We start from the raw sequence: 18,418 nt of genomic DNA, 5'->3' as shown, positions 1-18,418 counted from the left end.
CATTCCAGGTGGGAAGCAATTCATCCAGGACAATAAGGATACATCATGCAAAGGATTTTTGTGGACTAGAAACAAAGGACTTACATAGGGAGGAGGTGTGGAAAGTCAGGATTAACACTAATGTGTAATGAAAGGACAATGTTTTTGCTTTTGTAATCCCATTGGAGGCATTTATGGAGGACTATCCCCAGTGCTTCCCCAGTGCTGTTAGAAAAGGAATGCTGCTCAACACTGATGAGCTTTGGTGTCTGAGTTTCTTCACATCAGTTTAATATATAAAAACACAGAGTCCCTCCAGGTGCCGCAGCTCCGGCCCCTCGGAGTGTCCTGCTAGTGATGGGGCTCCCCTTCCCTCCCCTGGGCTGGTCCTGCAGCCCCTGCAGCCCCCAGGTGTGGGCTGGGATGGGGACTGACCCCTGCAGGGGTGGGGGTGCCCTCCCACTCCCCCCCCTTGCCCCTTGTCCTGAGCCTGCAGGTGCCCAACATGCCCCTCCCCACTGCAGAGCTCAGCCTGATCCTCATGGGCTGCACATCCATCTGTGCCCATGGAAAAGCACCTGCAGTGATGGAAATGGCTGCACAGGTATGCGGACTGCACTTATTAAGAACTAAGAGGCTCATCCTGTCCTTCAGAGCACTTAACCAGAACCTTAACCTGGTGACTGCACTGTCCCACAGCTTTTAAAACCCCTTTGCTCCTCTGCTCTCGCTGTCTCAGCCCAGGCAAGGAGACTTAGGCTGGTGGATGGTAACCAGACCGCAGCTGGTTGAATGGCTAAGGGCACTGCAGGGTTCCACTTGTACAGCAGTTCAGACAAGCAGCTCTAGCCAGAGAGGTCCTCAGGGCTCCAGCCTTCTCCTGATCTCATCAATAAGCTTTCCTCTTGGGATATCAACCTACAAAGCAAAGATAGGGGGAAGTAGCAGCATTAGAACCGTGAGCAGAGCCCAGTTCCAGGGACCAAGGGCTTGCTGTGGATACCAGTGCAGTTTGTGACTGCTTTTCTGGAGTCACCCAACAGACCTGTGCTTTGGCTTGCCAAAGGAACAATGCCACTGAGGGAAAACCCAAAGCCTTTCAGTGATCTCTAGAGTTCGGAAGCATTTTGAAACCTGGTTTAAAAGGGCATTCTCACCTCCTCTCGTGTTGAGACATCTCGCAGCTTGACGACTCCATCTGCCAGCTCCTGCTCTCCTACAATGGCAGCAAGGGGGATCCCTGTGTCCTCACAATACTGCAGCTGCTTCAGCAGTTTTGGGTCCTTCTTGTACAGCATCTCTGCCTAGCAGGGAGTGGGAAGGGTGAATCACTAACCCAAAATTGCTTTGATGTCTACAGGAGCAAAGCAGCCAGCACCAAACCCTTCACTAAGGGGTTGTCTTCAGTGCTCTGGGCTGTTCTCCTTCTGTGCCTGCCTAGATCTAATGGTTAGACCCAATTTTGGATGTCTTTTCCAACTGAATGGCTCTATGATCTCAGACAGGCCCAGATCTTGAAGAGAGCACAACTAATGGAGTTGGCCTTGCTGTGCTACAGCTCCCTTCAGGCTCTCCCTCCCTTACCCGTGACACCACCAAGCCCAAGTCCTTCCTTTACCTTGATCCCTGCATCCCACAGCTCGGAGATGAGCTTCAGTCTGGCAGCAAGCAACTGTTTATGGGGTGTAGCCACCAGCACTTGAGTCTCAGTTGTGCGAAGTTTCTCCCCAGAAGCCTGGAGGGACAGACACATTCGTGGGATTGACCAGCTCTGAGGGAATGAGCAGCTCCCAGCACCTCACCTCATCTCCAGACCTTAACTCAGTGAGTGACAAGCTGGGCACCTTTAATGAGCCCCCCAGAGACCCTGCATTGTGTCAGAGCAGTTAACTGTGTGCTGCTGCTCCTGTGGGACCTTGCCCTCCCTCCCAGATGGGACGTGGACAGCTCTCCAATGTCTCCTTTGATTCTTCCAGTACACATTGCCTCAGCCTCCCCTGCTATGAATCACAAGCTCAGAACTAAACACAGGGTGATGAATCTCCTCAGGGGCTTTCCTGGGGTGCTCATTACAGAGAGAGTGTCACAGACAATACCGAATTCATCACTTCACAATCCCCAGGACAGAAAACTTCACAGGCACGAGACAAGAGCAAAGTGAGTTGGGCACAAAGCTTGAAGTCAGGCCTAGAGCTCAGGGCTGCATCTAACATTTCCTTGGCATCTCCTCGGGAATGCTGCCCACACGTGCATCCTGATGGGTTGCAGAAAAGGCCTCTGTCTTCTGTGCACGGACACTCAGGCATGAGAGGAGCCACCCTTTCTCCCAGAATTATTGTCCCTTGAAAACGGTGGAGCTATGGAGCTCTAATTAATGACAGCAGCCTTCCTAGAGCATTCCCCAATGCCCTGCCTGCAGCACCAACCTTCAGTCTCTGCTCCAGGATGGAGAAGATGCGCTCGATGCCGATGCTGACCCCCACACAGGGCACCTTGCGGCCCTTGGGGTCAAACATCCCCACCAGCCCGTCGTAGCGGCCGCCTCCGGCCACGCTCCCGACCCCAACCAGCTCCTCCACGTGCTCGTTCTCCTGCTGCAGCAGCACGGCCTCGAAGATCACCCCTGTGTAATAGTCCAGGCCCCGGGCCAGGCTCAGGTCGAAGGAGATCTGCAGGGCACGAGGGTGGCCCCGTCACCGGGCGCTCGGGGGGCCCACGAGGGCAGCACCCCCTCCTGCCCCTGCACCTCCTCACCTTCCCTGTGATGCCAAACAGCGTCAGGTACTCAAACAGCAGCTTCATGTCGCTCAGCCCCTCCTTGGCCAGCTTGTTCTGGGACAGCTTTGGGTCCTGGAGAAGCTGCTCGATCAGGTCCAGCCCACCTGTGGGAACCAGACGTGCCATGGTGGTCCCGGCCAGCTGGGTGTGTGTCCTGTGCACCCTCCATCCCCAGCCCTCCCTGCCTGGGGCTCGACCCCACAGTGCTCACCGTGGAGCTGGACATACTCCCCAATGCGATCTGCAGCCTCGGGAGAGAGCCCCTTCTCTCCCACCATCTCGTTCCTCACTTCTTCCCACGGCACCTGCAAGGGGAGAGAACATTTGTTGCTGCAGGACATTCTCCTCACCAACTGCCTCTCCCAGCCCATGTGAGCACAACTCATGTGGGACAACAGTCAGCAGTCTCACTAATCATCTGTCTCTCTCTCTCTCACAGGAACTTTTAACAAACCACTGGAATCACCAGGCTTTATTCCTAACCACACTCAAGCAATCCCCAAATTCTTCACCCACTCCAACAGATTCACTGCTGTGACACTCTACATGTCAAGAGCAGCCATAGCACTGCCCAGCTCAAGACACCCATCCCAAGACCACAAGCATCTCCCCAAGCCCAACGCTGACCTTGTCCAGCTTGTCCACAGTGGAACAGGCCGATATGAACTTGCTCTCTGGGACGCCACAGACAGCAAACACTCCATTCAAAATCCGCCGGTCGTTGACCTGGAGGAGGGAGAGGCACACTCAGCTCAGGGACATCCACCCAGTGCCATTCCTTCTGTCCCAGTGCATGGGAATCTACAGCTACTGGCATTTCCTTGTGCCTTTTCCCCAGTGTCCCAATCCCACAAGGAAGAGAAGGTGGAGAGGTATGGAAACCATGCTGTGATTCTATGGGTATAGTTGGCTGCTGGAATTTTGCAGGGGACTGGTTAGTCCTGGAGAGAACTCTACCAGCTCTAGACTCAGGAAACCTCCTGGCAATCCCAGCTCAAGGCAACCCCAGGCTGAGGTCCAGCCTTTAGCATGAGGAGGCAGAGAGGTGGGATGAACTCCTGAATCAGCCTCAGAGCAGGGACCAGCTGCTGCTGTGTAAAACCACAGAACAACCAGTGCTTCCCACTGTGGCACAGAGAACCCAGCCAGTCTCACCTTGATGACAAAGTCCCCGAGCTGCAGGTCACTCAGGATCTCATGCACGATCTTCAGGCACTCGGCATCGGGAATCATCGAGTCGAACTGCCCGGCGATGTCAAAGTCCTGGGGGCAGAAGCAGCAACGGAGGCTCCTGTGGCACAGCTGGGGGGCTCTGGCCAGGCCCACCACGCTGCTCCACAGCAGCTGGAGGCACTCCAGCCAGGAACACCCTCCTGCCCTGGGCAGCAGCAGCCACCCCAACACTCACGCACTGGTAGAACTCGCGGTAGCGGCCGCGCGTCGTGGCCGGGTTGTCCCTCCTGTACACCTTGGCCACGTGGTAGCGCTTCATGTTGGTGATCTTGTTCATGGCCAGGTAGCGAGCGAAGGGCACCTGGGCCCAGGGAGTTAAGGATGGCAACAGGGAGGTCCCCAGAGCTGCAAACTGAAGCTCAGAGCTGCTCATCTCCCCTTCCCTTTGCCAGCTGCTCCCCAGTGTTTTCACAATCATGGTGTGATTCTTGGGGTGTCCTGTGCAGGGACAGGAATTGGACTTTGATAATGCCTGTGGGTCCCTTCCAACTCAGTGTATTCTGGTTTTAGGAAAATCATCAGCCTGGGCTGAGGATGACTATGCTGAACCACCTGAGCTCCTCCAGCACTGGGGCACATCCATTTCCTCCTCCTGACCCAGAGCAGGACAATACACACACACACACTGACCCTCTCTCCTTATTCCACCCTCTCTCAGTGTGATCAGAGGGAATTCAGTGCATGGCACATCCACACAGACATTGAATAGGAGAGCTTTGGGGTGAGATGTGGAGGTGGAGAAAGGCCTGGGACGGACACCTGCAGCAAACACCTTTCCAGATGGCAATGGAAAAGTGGGATGGGCAGGGCAGAGGTTGGGGGGGGCTGTAACTGGGAGAAGATAAAACCAGCACCGTGGAGCAAACTGGTGCAAGTCTGCAGCCCATGGAAGGGGCTTTGCTGTGGGTCGTGGCCTGGCTGGGGGTGGTGTGTGGTGGGGTCATGCCAAGAACAGCCAGACCAGGTAGGGAGGCCGAGGGGCTCCAAAAGCCCTGTGGGTCCTGCAGGCAGGGCAGGGCAGGGCAAGGGGGACCCCACAAGGCAGAGGTGGCCACCACCCTGGTGTGACACTTGTCCCCATGGCAGCTCAGGATACAGTGAGGTCGTAGCGCAGGGCCAGCAGCTCCCCTCCCTGGTCCTGCAGCTCGTAGATGAGCTTCGTGTCCTCCCCGTACTTCCCCATCAGCGTCTCCTGGTGAGGGACAAGGGGGATGGTGACCAGGTGGCTCTGGGTCCCCCAGGACGGGGCACAGAGCCCACCCTGCCCCATGCACAGCAAAGGGGGCATCACACATCCCCCCTCCAGCCCCTCAGACACGGGCACACCTCCCTGTGCCCCTCACAGACCCCCGAGAGGGGCTGGCACACCTGCCCTCCCCACACGGGGGATCCCCCAAACCTCTCCTGAAGCCCCGGGGGAAGGGGGAGATCCTCGGCCCTGAAGGAGGGTGCAGAGAGAGGGTCCCACAGCCCATATGGTGGTCCCGCAGCTCCCGAGATGGTCCCGCAGCCCCCGTGGAGACCCCGCAGTCCCCGAGGGGGTCCCGACCCGCACTCAGGGAGTTCTCCTGCTCCTCACCCGCAGCTCCAGTACGGGGGTGTCGATGGCGGCCGCCCCGTGCCGCTTGAAGCAGGACACCACGGCGCTCAGCAGCCGGTCCCGGAGCGCCGCCTGCACCGGGGGGTGGTCGCGGGTGCCCTGCCCGGTACAGAGAACGAGCCGTGAGCGGCGGGGCCGAGGGGGAGCGCCCGGGACCCACTGGGGCCCACCGGGACCCACCGAGGCCCACCGGGACCGCCCGCGCTGCCCGCCCTTACCTTGGGCGTCTTCAGCACCGGGACTACCCTCCCTCCGCCGCCACCGCCCGCCGCCCGCACCTGCCGGGACAGGGACGGCGGCCAGGGGAGGGTGAGATTCTCCCGGGGCCGCGGTGGGGCCCGGCGGGCGGCGGCGGCGGCGATGGGGCCGAACCGCAGCATGGCCGGGACGGACCGGAGCACCGGGAACGGGACCACGTGACACCGGGAATAGGCGCACGTGACACCGGGCGGGCGCGCTTTACGGCGCCGCGCGACAGTTGTCGGTGCGGTGCCCTCAGGCCGCCATGGCGTCGGGCAGCGGGGTAGGTGTCGGTGCTGCTCCTGCCCCCGCGGTCGGAGCTGCCGCCACCCCCGACGCTCCTCCCGGGCTCGGCAGGGCCGGGGGGCCGCGCTGGAGGGGCGGGGCGGGGCGGGGCGGGGTGGGGCGAGGCAGCGCTCGGGGCCCGCGGATGGGCCGCGGTGTGAGAGGCCCCTCGGGGATGAGGAGCGCGGGGGTGGGAGGGGGATCGGCCCTGCACTTTTCGCCTCGGTGTGTGGGCGCTGGGCGGGTCTCGGGCACTGTGGGAGGCCCCGATGCCTTCCGGGCTGGCGGGGCCCCAGCAGGGCGGTGGTGCGGGCCCGTCCCGGGAGGTGTGTGGGGAGAGACTCGGACGTGGCACTCGGTGCTCCGCTCTGGCTGACCAGGTGGTGTTGGGTCATAGGCTGGACTCGATGGTCCCAGGAGTCTTTTCCAGCCTCAGTAGTTCCGTGATCCTGCCTGGCCTCCGCCTGTCCCAGCCTGAGACTGACCCGCCCCAACCCCCGGAGGTCCCACCCCATCCCAGGGACTTCCCGGGAGGGACGATGGCTCATGCAGGCGGATCCCTCGTTCCCTTCCCTCTCCTGTCCTGCCCTGTGGTTTCTCGGCCACCCTGGGAAGGGGTTGCCTGTTTCCCGGCTGGATTTCACACTGTCCTGCTGGAGAAACCGCTCGCTACAACTCCCTGACGGGCGCGGGGAGCCGGGTGGGGATCGGGCTGTGCTCCCAGAGAACAACTGAAGTGACAGGATGAGAGGAAACAGCCTCCATCTGTGCCAGGGGAGGTTCAGGTTGGACATCAGGAGGAATTTCTGCATGGAAAGGGCGGTCAGGCATGGGAAGAGGCTGCCCAGGGAGGTGGTGGAGTCCCCCCATCCCTGGAGGAGTCCAGGGAATGCCTGGATGTGGCACTCGGTGCTCTGGGCTGGGTGACAAGGTGGGGATTGGGCACTGGGTGGACTTGGTGATATTGGAGATCTTTTTCAGCCTTAAAGGGGAATGCTGGGGTGGGATGAGTGAGGTAAATGCCATCGATGGGGCCTCATGGGAGTGACAGGGAGGGTTGAACACCTGCAGTCATGCCCCAAATTGCTGCTGGCAGCACAGGGACTGTTTTTCTGCTTTTTTTGGCCCATCTTTCCTTCCTTGGAGCTCCTTGCTGAGAACTGAAGCCCTGGCACAGGTTGGGCAGAGAAGCTGTGACTGCCCCATCCCTGGGAGTGTCCAAGGCCAGACTGGACAGGGCTTGGAGCAACCTGGGCTGGTGGGAGGTGACCCTGCTCGTTCCAGAGGGAGCAGAATGGGATGAGCTCCATTCCAACCCAAACCCAAACCATTTGGTGACTCTTTCTGGAGCAGTGAGGGAGGTGAGGAGCAGGACACCTCCCCGGGAGGAAGATGGGACCTCTGGTTTGTTCTCAGCTGAGAATTCCTGTTGGATTGAGTCAGGCTTGAGGCACCTCTATCACTTAATAGGCTTTGGTGCTGATACTGAGCAGATCATTGATGTTTATCTCCAGGAGGCTGTGGGGCACTTCTGGTTATTAATTGTTATCACTAATTTGGTAAATCCTCTCTGAGATAAAGATTTTGGGGCTTGCAGCCCCCCTGCCTCCACCAGAGCAATTCAGAAACAAGCCTTCAGATATTGTCCAACCAAGATCTTGTCGTGCAGTTGGGTTTAATTTCCCCATGCCTGGATGAGGCAGATCAGTAAAAGAGCTGCAAAATACTCTTTTCCTTTTATTACAACAGCAGAGAGAGGCAGCAAATAAGCCTCCCCCTCTGCAGACTCCCACCAGCTACGATTTGTGATAATGCCTGGCATGCAGGAGAGTCTGGAAAATACCCCCAAACGTTAATTTACACTCTGTGATATTTTCTTTTCTTTTGCTCAGGGTGGTTAATAAAACCTGTTACGACAACCTTAAAGTGCTTAAGAAAGCTCTGGGAATAAATGAGAATTTTTCTACGCCTCCCCAAGGCATTTTCATCCCTATCAGTGGTTGTTCGTTCCATTTGAAGGATTGCCAGAGGAGAGAACCTTAAATGGCTGTGCTGCTGCTGTAGCTCCAAATGGGATTTGTGTCCTTTGGATTGTGATTGGATTCTTGATTTGGCTGAACGGAGAAGGCGGGGGGAGTGTGGGGGGTCCTTCTCTCCCAGAGGTGTTTTTAAATACATCTCTCCTTTTTTAATGTGAAACTGAGAGGCTCTCCCTGCCATGCTGAGGGAAATGCAGCTCTACCCAAATGGGAGTTATCTGCTCAGGAAAGTCAGGAAGTGGCTGAGTTAAACCATGACTGATCCCAGGTGCAGATGGGGCAGACACTGGGAAGAGCCTGAACTGGTTTGGTCAGAGTGATGTGAGTGTAAGAGATTCTTGTGCTGTCACTTCTGCCCTCAGCATTGGGGACTGAAGGGAAGTTCTGGCCAGGTGGGGGTTGGTCTCTTCTCCCAGGCACTCAGCAATAGGACAAGGGGGCACGATGGGCTCAAGCTCTGCCAGGGGAAATTGAAGTTGGAGATCAGAAAAAAATCCTTTCCAGAGAGAGTGCTCAGGGATTGGAATGGGCTGCCCAGAGAGGGGGTGGAGTCCCCATCCCTGGAGGTTTCTAAACTCAGATTGGCCGTGGCACTGAGTGCCATGATCTGGTAAAGGGACTGGAGTTGGACCAAGGGTTGGACTTGATGATCTCGGAGGTCTTTTCCAACCCAATCCATTCTGTGATTCTATGGATGTGGCACTGAGTGAGAATCCACATCTTGATCCAACCCCAATGTGATCACCAGCCCAGGGCACGGAGTGCCCTGGGCTGGTGATCACAGTGAGGTTAGATCAAGGGTTGGATTTGCTGATCTTGGAGGTCTTTTCCAACCCAATCCATTCTATGATTCTATGACTGGATGAAAATCCACCCAAGAAAACAGTCTTTGTGTTCATCAGTGCCTTCACTTGAATTCAGCATCTCTTCACACACGTGCTGCATCCAGCTCTGGAACTGCAGCACAAAAAGGGCATGGCCCTATTGGAGCAAGTCCAGAGGAGGCCATGAAATTACTCCAAGGGCTGGAGCCCCTTTGCTCTGGACACAGGCTGGGAGAGCTGGGGTTGTTCAGTGTGGAGAAGAGAAGGCTCTAGGGAGACCCCAAAGCCCCTTCCAGTGCTGAAAGGGGTCCAGGAGAGCTGTACAGGGACACTGTAGAGGGGTGTGGTGTCTCAGGACAAGGGGAAATGGCTTCCCACTTTGAGAGGGCAGAGTTAGATGGGATATTGGGAAGGAATTCTTCCCTGTGAGGGTGGTAAGGCCCTGGCACAGGTTGCCCAGAGAAACTGGCTGCCCCATCCCTGGAAGTGTCCAAGGCCAGGTTGGATGAGCCAAGGACCACAGTGGAGCAACCTGGTCTAGTGGAAGTTTTCCCTGCCCATGGCAGGGGTTGGAATGAGATGGGCTTTAAGGTCTCTTCCAAACCAAACCATTCCATGATTCTGTGAACTTACCCTGTCACTGCCAGAGAGAGCTCTGTGGAGCTGCTGAATCACAGAATTGCGTTGGAAAAGACCTCCGAGATCATCAAGTCCAACCCTTGGTCCAACTCCAGTCCCTTTACCAGATCATGGCACTCAGTGCCATGGCCAATCTGAGTTTAGAAACCTCCAGGGATGGGGACTCCACCCCCTCTCTGGGCAGCCCATTCCAATCCCTGAGCACTCTCTCTGGAAAGGATTTTTTTCTGATCTCCAACTTCAATTTCCCCTGGCAGAGCTTGAGCCCATCGTGCCCCCTTGTCCTATTGCTGAGTGCCTGGGAGAAGAGACCAACCCCCACCTGGCCAGAAGTTCCCTTCAGGGAGTTCCAGACAGTGCTGAGGTCACCTCTGAGCCTCCTCTTCTCCAGGCTAAACACCCCCAGCTCCCTCAGCCTCTCCCCAGGCCCAGCATGCTCAGGGGTGTTTCTGTGTGAAGCTGCAGGAGCAGGACAGCTCTCTGTGCATTCTGTACAGGAGCTTCCTTGGTGCCTCCAAGCCCTGCCTTGACAGGGTTTCTACCAAGCCCCCCAGATGGGAGGGAAGCAGCTCTGTGCATCCCCTCCTGGATGCTCATCCACATCCAAAGCCATCCTGTGAGACATTCCCTTCCTGTGCCTCACTTTCCCTCCAAAATATGGAGCTCATTATGCTCAATCAAACCCATCACTGAAATAAAACTCCATAATAGGAATGAATTTTTCTGTCCTTAGAATCTTCCCCTCATTTCAGATTCCCCTTCTTTCTGGTCAACTTTGCAGTGCTTGGAAATCCCACGCTGGTGCCTCTGATGTCATGGCAAAGTTGGCATTTCGATGCCTGTAACAGCCTTCCCTGCTCCTGCGTTTTGATCAAACTCTTTCTAGCTCAGGCTGCATTTCGCAGCTTCCTCATCTGTTATGTGCAGCTTGGGTTCAATTGAGCAGGTGTAATCTGTGCTGTGTTTGTCAGGGGGCGCTTCCCAGGTTGTGGATCCAGCAGTTTCAATCCCATTTGGGTCTGTTTTCAAGGCAGAAGCCTGGATGGTCATCTCAGGAGCTATTGAGATAAACTCATTTCTTCTCTCAGTGCTCTGAAATCCTTCCAGAAGTACCTGAGAGTGATTCTCTTAAGCCGCATCCATCATTCCTAGATAGGAAAACAGGACATGGGGATGTAACATAATGCCCCTAATTTCCAAGTGATTTCCCCACTTTCCCTCTCAGAGGTGATCAGGCTGGATGATAAATGGAAATGCACTTTGTTTCCTCCCAGGCCAAGAACTTGGACTTCCGCCGGAAGTGGGACAAGGATGAATATGAGAAGCTTGCGGAGAAGCGGCTCACGGAGGAGAGGGAGAAAGATGGTGCGTAGTGTGCTCGCCTCAGGCAAGCTGTGCTGGGTTGACAGCGTGTCTCCCAAATCCCTGGAGTTTGGGAGGGAGACAGCAGCTAGAAGTCAAATCTCAAAGGGAAGGACCTGGCTTGTTCTGACCCTTTTTCTGATGTTTGCCACTGAGTATGTTTTTTTGATAGAAAAGATTAATGTGAACCTTTATGTGCCTGTTCTTTGGGGAGGGAGGGGTACAGTCAGCCCCTGGGAACAAGGAGCAATGAGAATATGACCCAGGTCAGAGCTGCAGATACCTCGGAATTCTACCTGGTACTGGGAAATAGTGAGGAGGAAATTACGTCCTTTACTGATGTAAAAACAAAGGGGCATTTTCTGCCTGGATCAGGTAGTCATGGGTTCCCAGCAGGGCCTTCTTCACCAAGGGGAACATCAAGTCAAGCTTGATCTTTCTTTATGTTTCAGGCAAACCAGCTCAGCCCGTCAAAAGGGAGCTGCTACGGCACCGGGACTACAAAGTGGACCTGGAATCCAAGCTGGGGAAAACCATTGTCATCACCAAAACTACCCCTCAGTCAGAGATGGGAGGGTGGGTTGTGCTCTCCTTGTTGGAGTTTTAAGTTGTGCTGCTGAGACTGGGGGGCTGTGACACAGCAGGGGCCATTCACAGGGCACCAGGGGCTGGTTTCCTCCCACGTTTGGAGCCTGGGTGGTGGGACTGCACTGGTTTACTCATAAACTGTGTCTCCAAGGGTAATATATGGAAGAGACATGGCAGGCTGAGCCCCTTTGGACATTATTCCTTGGGAGCACTGTTGCCCACCTGTAGGAACAATGGAGGCAAATCTTTGCTGCCTGCTTGGTTTTCTTGAGCCAGGCCTGCTTGCACTGAGACCAAGGCTGCTGCTGATTTGAGCTTTTGATCTGTTTACCTGTGCACAGGGAATAGGAGAAACACCGATACCTGTCCTTAGGAATGGTGTTTTTGTGGATTGTGTTCCACCAAATGCTGAAGGGATTCTGAGCTCACCTTAAGAGCATGAAAAGATTGTGCTGAGTTTGTGTCATCTCAGGAGTGAGCCTGTTCCTGTGTCCCTGGGCAGTGGGGCCAGGGAGATGTGCAGCCTGAACAGCATCCAGGGGTGCAAGTGCAGCCCTTGGCTGGGCTGTTGCAACATCTCTTCAGGTGAGCAGAAGGCTCCTCAGGGAGTTGCTCTGTGAGGTCATGGAGATAGCAGGACTCACCTTACAGCCACATGACAGGCTGTGGATGCAAAGGAGCTGGTGGCCACCCGTGCCCTGGGGGAAGACAGGCCATGTTGTGTCACTGAGTCCATCCCACCCAGCTGGGTGTGACTGGAAGGGAAAGATGCTGTGGCTGGCATTGCAGAGCAGCTCAGAATTTGGTTTCATAGAACAGAATCATAGAATCACATAATGGATTGGGTTGGAAAAGACCTCCGAGATCATCAAGTCCAACCCTTGGTCCAACTCCAGTCCCTTTACCAGATCATGGCACTCAGTGCCACGGCCAATCTCAGTTGAAAAACCTCCAGGGATGGGGAATCCACCCCCTCTCTGGGCAGCCCATTCCAATGCCTGAGCACTCTCTCTGCAAAGAATTTTTTCTGCTCTCCAACTTCAATTTCCCCTGGCAGAGCTTGAGCCCATCGTGCCCCCTTGTCCTATTGCTGAGTGCCTGGGAGAAGAGACCAACCCCCACCTGGGCAGAACTTCCCTTCAGGGAGTTCCAGACAGTGCTGAGGTCACCTCTGAGCCTCCTCTTCTCCAGGCTGAACACCCCCAGCTCCCTCAGCCTCTCCCCACAGCACTTGTGCTCCAGTCCCTTCTCCAGCCTCGTTGCTTTTCTCTGGCCCTGCTCCAGCCCCTCAATCTCTTTCCTCAACTGAGGGGCCCAGAACTGAACACAGCACTCAAGCTGTGGCCTCCCCAAGGCAGAGTCCAAGGGAAGGGTCACTGCCCTGGGCCTGCTGGCCACGCTAGTTTGGATCCAGGCCAGGATCCCATTGGCCTTCTTGGCCTCCTGGGCACACTGTTGGCTCCTGTTGAACTTCCTGTCCCTCAGTCCCCCCAGGTCCCTCTGCCTGGCTGCTCTCCAGTCACTCTGTGCCCAGCCTGGAGCGCTGCAGGGGGTTGGGGTGGCCAAAGTGCAGGACCTGTTGTATCAGAGAGGTGTTGCTGTAAGAGTTGGTACTTCCAGGGCAGCTCTGTCCATCTGGGGTGTGCCCGTACCCATTGCTCTTCACTTGGATCCTCTTGTCCTGGGAAAAAGTCCCATATCCCAGGGGACAGGCAGTTTGTCGCAAATAGCTCTTCTATGGGATGAGGTTTCTCTTGTGCTTTGGGGTTAATCTGTTCTCTCTCTCCTGCCAGGTACTACTGTAATGTATGTGACTGCGTGGTGAAAGATTCCATTAACTTCTTGGATCACATCAATGGCAAAAAACGTAAGGATCATTTCTGTGCCTCTGGTTGGTTGAGCTGGAGGGCTGTTCCTTTCCTGTATCACCTGTGCCTGAGGGATGAACACTCACCCATGGATCAGTGTACTTTGGAGATCAGGATGTAGGGACTGTTTGCTCACAAGAGCTTTGGAGGTGGTCCCTTTATCTCCTGGCACCTTCCAGGGTGCTGGACCATTTCATTTTCATGGAATAAACCCAGCAGAAATAGTGATGGTGTACTCTGGTTAGGTGTATTTTCCCAGGGTCAGCAAATCCCTGAAAATAGGGAGAGAGGTTTTTTACAGCACTGAAACTGTAATGAGAGTTTTGGATAAGTAAAAGGTCTGAGACTGGCTTACCTTTGTAGAGGTTAAGTGTGAAGCTCAAAACTGGCTGGTCCCTGAGCTCCAGAGTAGGGATCAGAGCTTGTGAGGATGGAGACAGAGGATGAGCAGAGGCAGGAGGGGGGCAGTTTGATCCTGGAGCTCAGTCCAGCAGTGTGATGGTGGTGGTGTCCTGTACCTCACTCTGCTTTGTGTCTCACTGCTGTGATGGTGCAGTTAAGTCAAGATAAGGACAAAAGGAAAGAATTCCCAGTTCATCAGTCTGCTCCCTTGGTGTGTTCAACCTAAAAAAGAGGACTGTACCCTCATCAAACTGACCATGGGCATTGCTTTTCCTTGGCATGTTCAGAGAGTGGGGGAACATGAAGAAGGTAAAGGAGCACCAGGACACACTGACACACTCCTGTGTTGTTCCTTCCCTTGAAAGTGTTTTTGGCTCCTTGTGAAGGTCACCAAACTGCCCCTTTGCAGAAAGGCTGGGATGTGTGTGCTCCAGAGCTGCACAGGAGACAGTTTGAGAACTGGGGGTTAGAACAGCCCTGAGGGCTGGTTTCTGTAGCTCAAAGAAGAAAACCCAATGTGTTAAAGCCCTGTGCTTTTCTGTGAATGGGAGGAGGGTGTTGACATGCCTTGTTTGACATGATGGGAGATTAGCAGGAAATCCATATGAGAGAGTCTGGAATCCAAAATCCTGACATGTCTGTGTGGATGGGCATGAGATGCAGGGCTGAGCTGGGTTTGGAAAGTGGCTGATGCACAGTATGTTGATAGGAGTACATTGGGACTTTTGATCCAGTCCATAAATCTGGCTCAAAACCGCCTGTTCTTGGCAGCCCTCTTGCTATTCCTGGTGTATAGTTTGAGCTTCCAAGTGCTGCTGCATGCCTGGACCAGACTCATGCATGGCTGCTGGAGTTAACAGGGTTTTTGGATTTACCCAGGAATGCTGGTTGGAGACATGGCAGGGTGGCCTTTCCAATCTAGGCTTGTCCATGAGTGAGAAACTGGGAATCTTGCTCTAAAGAGACACCAAATTAGCAGCCTGGCTTAATATTTCCTGTTTCTGCTTCAGTTAGGAATGTCCTGTGTAATCAGGATCTCTGAGTGCCACTCATGTCTCATTTATTGTCGCCCACAGCTGAGAGGTGCCAGTCTGTCAGTTTTATTATGGCTCCTTTTTCAACACTCAGACCCTTTTTTATTCAACTGGTCCTGGATTAAATTTCCTGAAGCATCACAGCCCCAACATGATGAGGAGCATCCAAAGAGGGAAGCTGAAAACAATAGGCAGTGTTCTTACTACAAGTAAAGTTTGGCTTGTTATGGTCACTGCTGGTTTGGGTTATGGTGTCCCCTTAAAGCCCTCGCCCTCTGACCTAAGAAATTCTTGTGCATGGGTGAAGTCCGGGCCTGGAAGCTCCTTTGAGGGGATGGATAATGGGCAGGAAGAGGCTGCTGTGCTGTTTAATAGGGATCAGGGATGGGGACTGTGCAGAGCACCCAAGGCTGCAAGTGTTGCTGAACACAGCTGGATCCACTGCTGTTTTCTAGACCAGAGAAATCTGGGCATGTCCATGCGGGTGGAGCGTTCCACACTGGACCAGGTGAAGAAACGCTTTGAGGTGAACAAGAAGAAGATGGAGGAGAAGCAGAAGGACTATGACTTTGAGGAGAGGATGAAGGAACTCCGTGAGGAGGTGAGTTTGGGCAATGACTGAGGAAGCAAAGCTCCCCAGAAACATGTCTTGGGAGGAAATCAATCCTGGTTCCTAATCTTGTTCCACAGAAGCCTTGTTCTTGCTAGCATGGGCTTCTCTACTGCTATCTGTGGGGTTCTTTGTTGTTTGCTTTCTAAAAAAATGTCTGCTGCTGTCCCTGTCCCCTTTTCTCCTCTTTTTTGTGAAGATAATTTTTGATGCTCTAGGTTTCGACTGAGCAGCACAAGCCTCTTTTTTTGTCTTGCATTAGTTGTGTTGGAACTTGTGTGCCCTGATAGCAGATCTGCATCTTTGTTCCTTTTCTTCCATGGTTCTTAGGATTGCTGGAATCCCCCACATGGCAGTTGCTCCTGTGTGGCCTCTTCATGTGTGGAAGGGCTTTGTGGGCAGCCTGCTGTGGTGTGAGATGTGTGAGGAGGCAGTGAAAGAGCAGATTCCTCTCAAACCAAGGCTTATGTGTCAGTAAACATGAAAATCAAGTTGATTTGAAAACCCAACAAAATTCTGACAGCTGAGGAGCTTCTATGGGTGCTTCCCCTCCATCAGTTGCCACATCACCTAAGGTTACAAATCACTGACCATGTGTGTCTCCCTATCCAAGCCCTGAGCTTTGCTTCATAGAATCATAGAATCGATTGGGTTGGAAAAGACCTCAGAGTTCATCAAGTCCAACCCTTGGTCCAACTCCAGTCCCTTTACCAGATGGCCAATCTCAGGTTATAAACTTCCAGGGATGGGGAATCCACCCCCTCTCTGGGCAGCCCATTCCAATCCCTGATTACTCTCTCAGGAAAGAATTTGTTTCTGATCTCAAACTTAAATTTCCCCTGGCAGAGCTTGAGCCCATCGTGCCCCCTTGTCCTATTGCTGAGTGCCCTTCACCGCAGGGGAGCTCTCAGGTGCTCACAGAGCAGCCCCATGCTCTGCTCTCGGGCAGGCTGTGGTGCTGCTGAGCCCTGTCTGTTTGTGGGGTAGGAGGGAGGTGCCCCACCAGCACAGAGGGTGCTGTGGGTTAAAAAGCTGCTGCCAAGTCCGTGGATGGCAGCGAGGAAATCAGCAGCAACTCCTGGTGCCATTTCTCCAGGGCACGACACAGCAGGCAGTGATGGGGATGGCAGGAGCAGTTGGTAAGTTGGGAGCTGAAGCCATGGTTGGTGTCACCTGGTACAAACCTGGCTTTGTGCCAGGGCTCGTGATCCTCACAGAGCAAAACACTTTGATTAGAGCAGCACAAACCCTTTGATGCCAACACCCCCCCGCCAAAGCTGCTCAGAGCTTCAGCTTCTGTTCCAGTGAGCAGCTGTCACTCTGCCAGGCCGAGAGCCAACAGGCATCACAGTCACTGGCACGGGGCGTCGGATGAGGGAACAGCCTCTTGCTTTCAAACCAGCTCCTTCTTGCCTCAGCCTTGATTACAGGCAAGACTTGTGATGTTTGCTCAGGAGAGAGAGTTTCATAACACTTTGTTTTTGGCTACTCCTTGTGCTTGTGGCTCTGCTCTTCAGCTGGGAGGTGGGGTGGTCTGGATTCTCTGGGAAACCTCATCCTTGGAGGCTACAGACCACAATTTCTGCTGTCTGTTTCCTCAGGCTCAGCTTGGGTGCTGTGGGCAGGACTTGTGTTAGCGGTGCAGTGCCCGCTGTCTCAAGAGCTCCCTCAGCTCAGGAGATGCCATTTGTGTTGCTCTTGTGTCCCTTGTTGCAGGAGGAGAAGGCCAAAGCCTACAAGAAGGAGAAGCAGAGAGAGAAGAAGAGGCGGGCAGAGGAAGACTTGACCTTTGAAGAGGATGATGAAATGGCAGCTGTGATGGGTTTCTCTGGTTTCGGCTCAACCAAAAAGAATCACTGAGCAGCTCCGGACTCTCCTCTTTCTCTAAACATCTTGTTTTTACCCAGGGAACTCTGGATAAGTCTTCAAAGACTTGGTTGAGGACTTGTATGTAAATCTCTCAGTATAGAAGTTGGCTGAAGGAGTCGAAAAGTGATTCCATGCTCTACCTGTGCTGCAGAACAAGCTCCGCCTCTCATTAGCTTCCCATCTCCTTCTGTGTCCTAGATCTGGCTGCTCAGCTGCTCTGTGGCCGTGTGCGTGCAGGGAACTGCTCTGCTGGGTGCATTTTTGTGTCAATAAAGTGCAGCCATTCTGCACAGGTGGCCTGGTTCAGGATTAATCAGGATTGTCAGCCAGGCCCTAGTTGTCACCCAGGCTGTGCTTGAGATGCAGGGAGAGATCCAGGTTTTTTTAGGATGGGAAGGAAATGTACCACAACAAGTGGTGTGAGTGGTACAACCTGTGTCTTCATGGCTTGTGCTGAGCAGAGCTGGTGGCTGCATGGAGTCTGGGTTGCTGAAACTTTCCTGTGTGTTTTATCTGCAAGGGAGACTTCCCTGCTTTTCTCTGTGTTTTATCCCATAATTTTGGTATCTTTAAGGCAGGGCAGAAATTCCTCCCTGCAACTGGTCTAGGATAGAGCCAATCAAAGAAAGGTGTGTGGTTTGCCAGAAATAAATGATTTGTTTTAATGGGTCCTTTGGTGGGAGTTCGATGCCCTATTTATTTTGAGAGCTTGTGCTGCCCACTGAGAAGAGCTGCCACTGTCTCCTGTCAGCACAAAGCTGGGGTGGCCTTCTGGGGACCTCGATAGGGACAAAGGTGGGGCATGTTCCCTCCTCTCCTGGCTCAGCTCCCAGCTGCCCTAGATGGGCAGTTGCCATTATTCTTTTTAAGTAATTCTTGAGATGGGTGTAAGAACTTGGGAGGGGGAAGGGACTTCAGGGCTGGGGACCTGCATTTCCATCATGCAGTCCAAGACAGGCTGGGCTGCATTCCAGATTTTACCAGCCTTAGTATATTAAGGGCCATTTTTTTCCTGTCTACTGCCTGTCAGTGTCATTTCACCTCTGCCCTCCCCTAAATCCACTTCAT

The 18,418-nt window shown here is 54.2% G+C and overlaps 2 protein-coding genes across 2 annotated transcripts; one reads left to right on the top strand and one right to left on the bottom strand.

Annotated features, from left to right (window-relative positions):
- Positions 1-235: 235 nt before the first annotated feature.
- On the bottom strand, positions 236-6,020 carry LOC139678841 (histidine--tRNA ligase, cytoplasmic-like). Its single transcript, XM_071570047.1, has 12 exons — positions 5,809-6,020; positions 5,570-5,689; positions 5,087-5,182; positions 4,166-4,291; positions 3,913-4,020; positions 3,385-3,483; positions 2,969-3,062; positions 2,734-2,861; positions 2,406-2,648; positions 1,598-1,714; positions 1,137-1,283; positions 236-897 (listed from the first exon to the last, which is right to left on the bottom strand). Exons 1-12 carry the CDS (start codon positions 5,968-5,970, stop codon positions 841-843), a joined length of 1,497 nt encoding a protein of 498 aa, XP_071426148.1. The 5' UTR covers positions 5,971-6,020; the 3' UTR covers positions 236-840.
- ZMAT2 (zinc finger matrin-type 2) lies at positions 6,021-18,021 on the top strand. Its single transcript, XM_071570048.1, has 6 exons — positions 6,021-6,113; positions 10,892-10,982; positions 11,432-11,555; positions 13,361-13,434; positions 15,327-15,472; positions 17,198-18,021. The coding sequence occupies exons 1-6, from the start codon at positions 6,096-6,098 to the stop codon at positions 17,339-17,341; spliced, it is 597 nt and encodes a 198-aa protein (XP_071426149.1). The 5' UTR covers positions 6,021-6,095; the 3' UTR covers positions 17,342-18,021.
- Positions 18,022-18,418: the final 397 nt, after the last annotated feature.

This window comes from Pithys albifrons, chromosome 15 (genome assembly GCF_047495875.1).
Source record: "Pithys albifrons albifrons isolate INPA30051 chromosome 15, PitAlb_v1, whole genome shotgun sequence".
Classification (NCBI taxonomy): Eukaryota; Metazoa; Chordata; class Aves; order Passeriformes; family Thamnophilidae; genus Pithys; species Pithys albifrons.
Note: the sequence above shows the minus strand (reverse complement) of the source record. Positions and strands in the feature narration are given on the sequence as shown.

Excerpts from the sequence above, each read along its gene's own strand:
- LOC139678841 (XM_071570047.1), bottom strand. The coding sequence starts at position 5,970 with ATGCTGCGGTTCGGCCCCATCGCCGCCGCCGCCGCCCGCCGGGCCCCA. Across the intron at positions 3,484-3,912 it reads TCGGGGACTTTGTCATCAAG|GTCAACGACCGGCGGATTTT; the intron begins GTGAGACTGGCT and ends TCCCTCCTCCAG. Across the intron at positions 1,715-2,405 it reads TCCTGGAGCAGAGACTGAAG|GCTTCTGGGGAGAAACTTCG; the intron begins GTTGGTGCTGCA and ends CTGTCCCTCCAG.
- ZMAT2 (XM_071570048.1), top strand. Across the intron at positions 11,556-13,360 it reads CCTCAGTCAGAGATGGGAGG|GTACTACTGTAATGTATGTG; the intron begins GTGGGTTGTGCT and ends CTCTCCTGCCAG. Across the intron at positions 15,473-17,197 it reads TGAAGGAACTCCGTGAGGAG|GAGGAGAAGGCCAAAGCCTA; the intron begins GTGAGTTTGGGC and ends CCCTTGTTGCAG.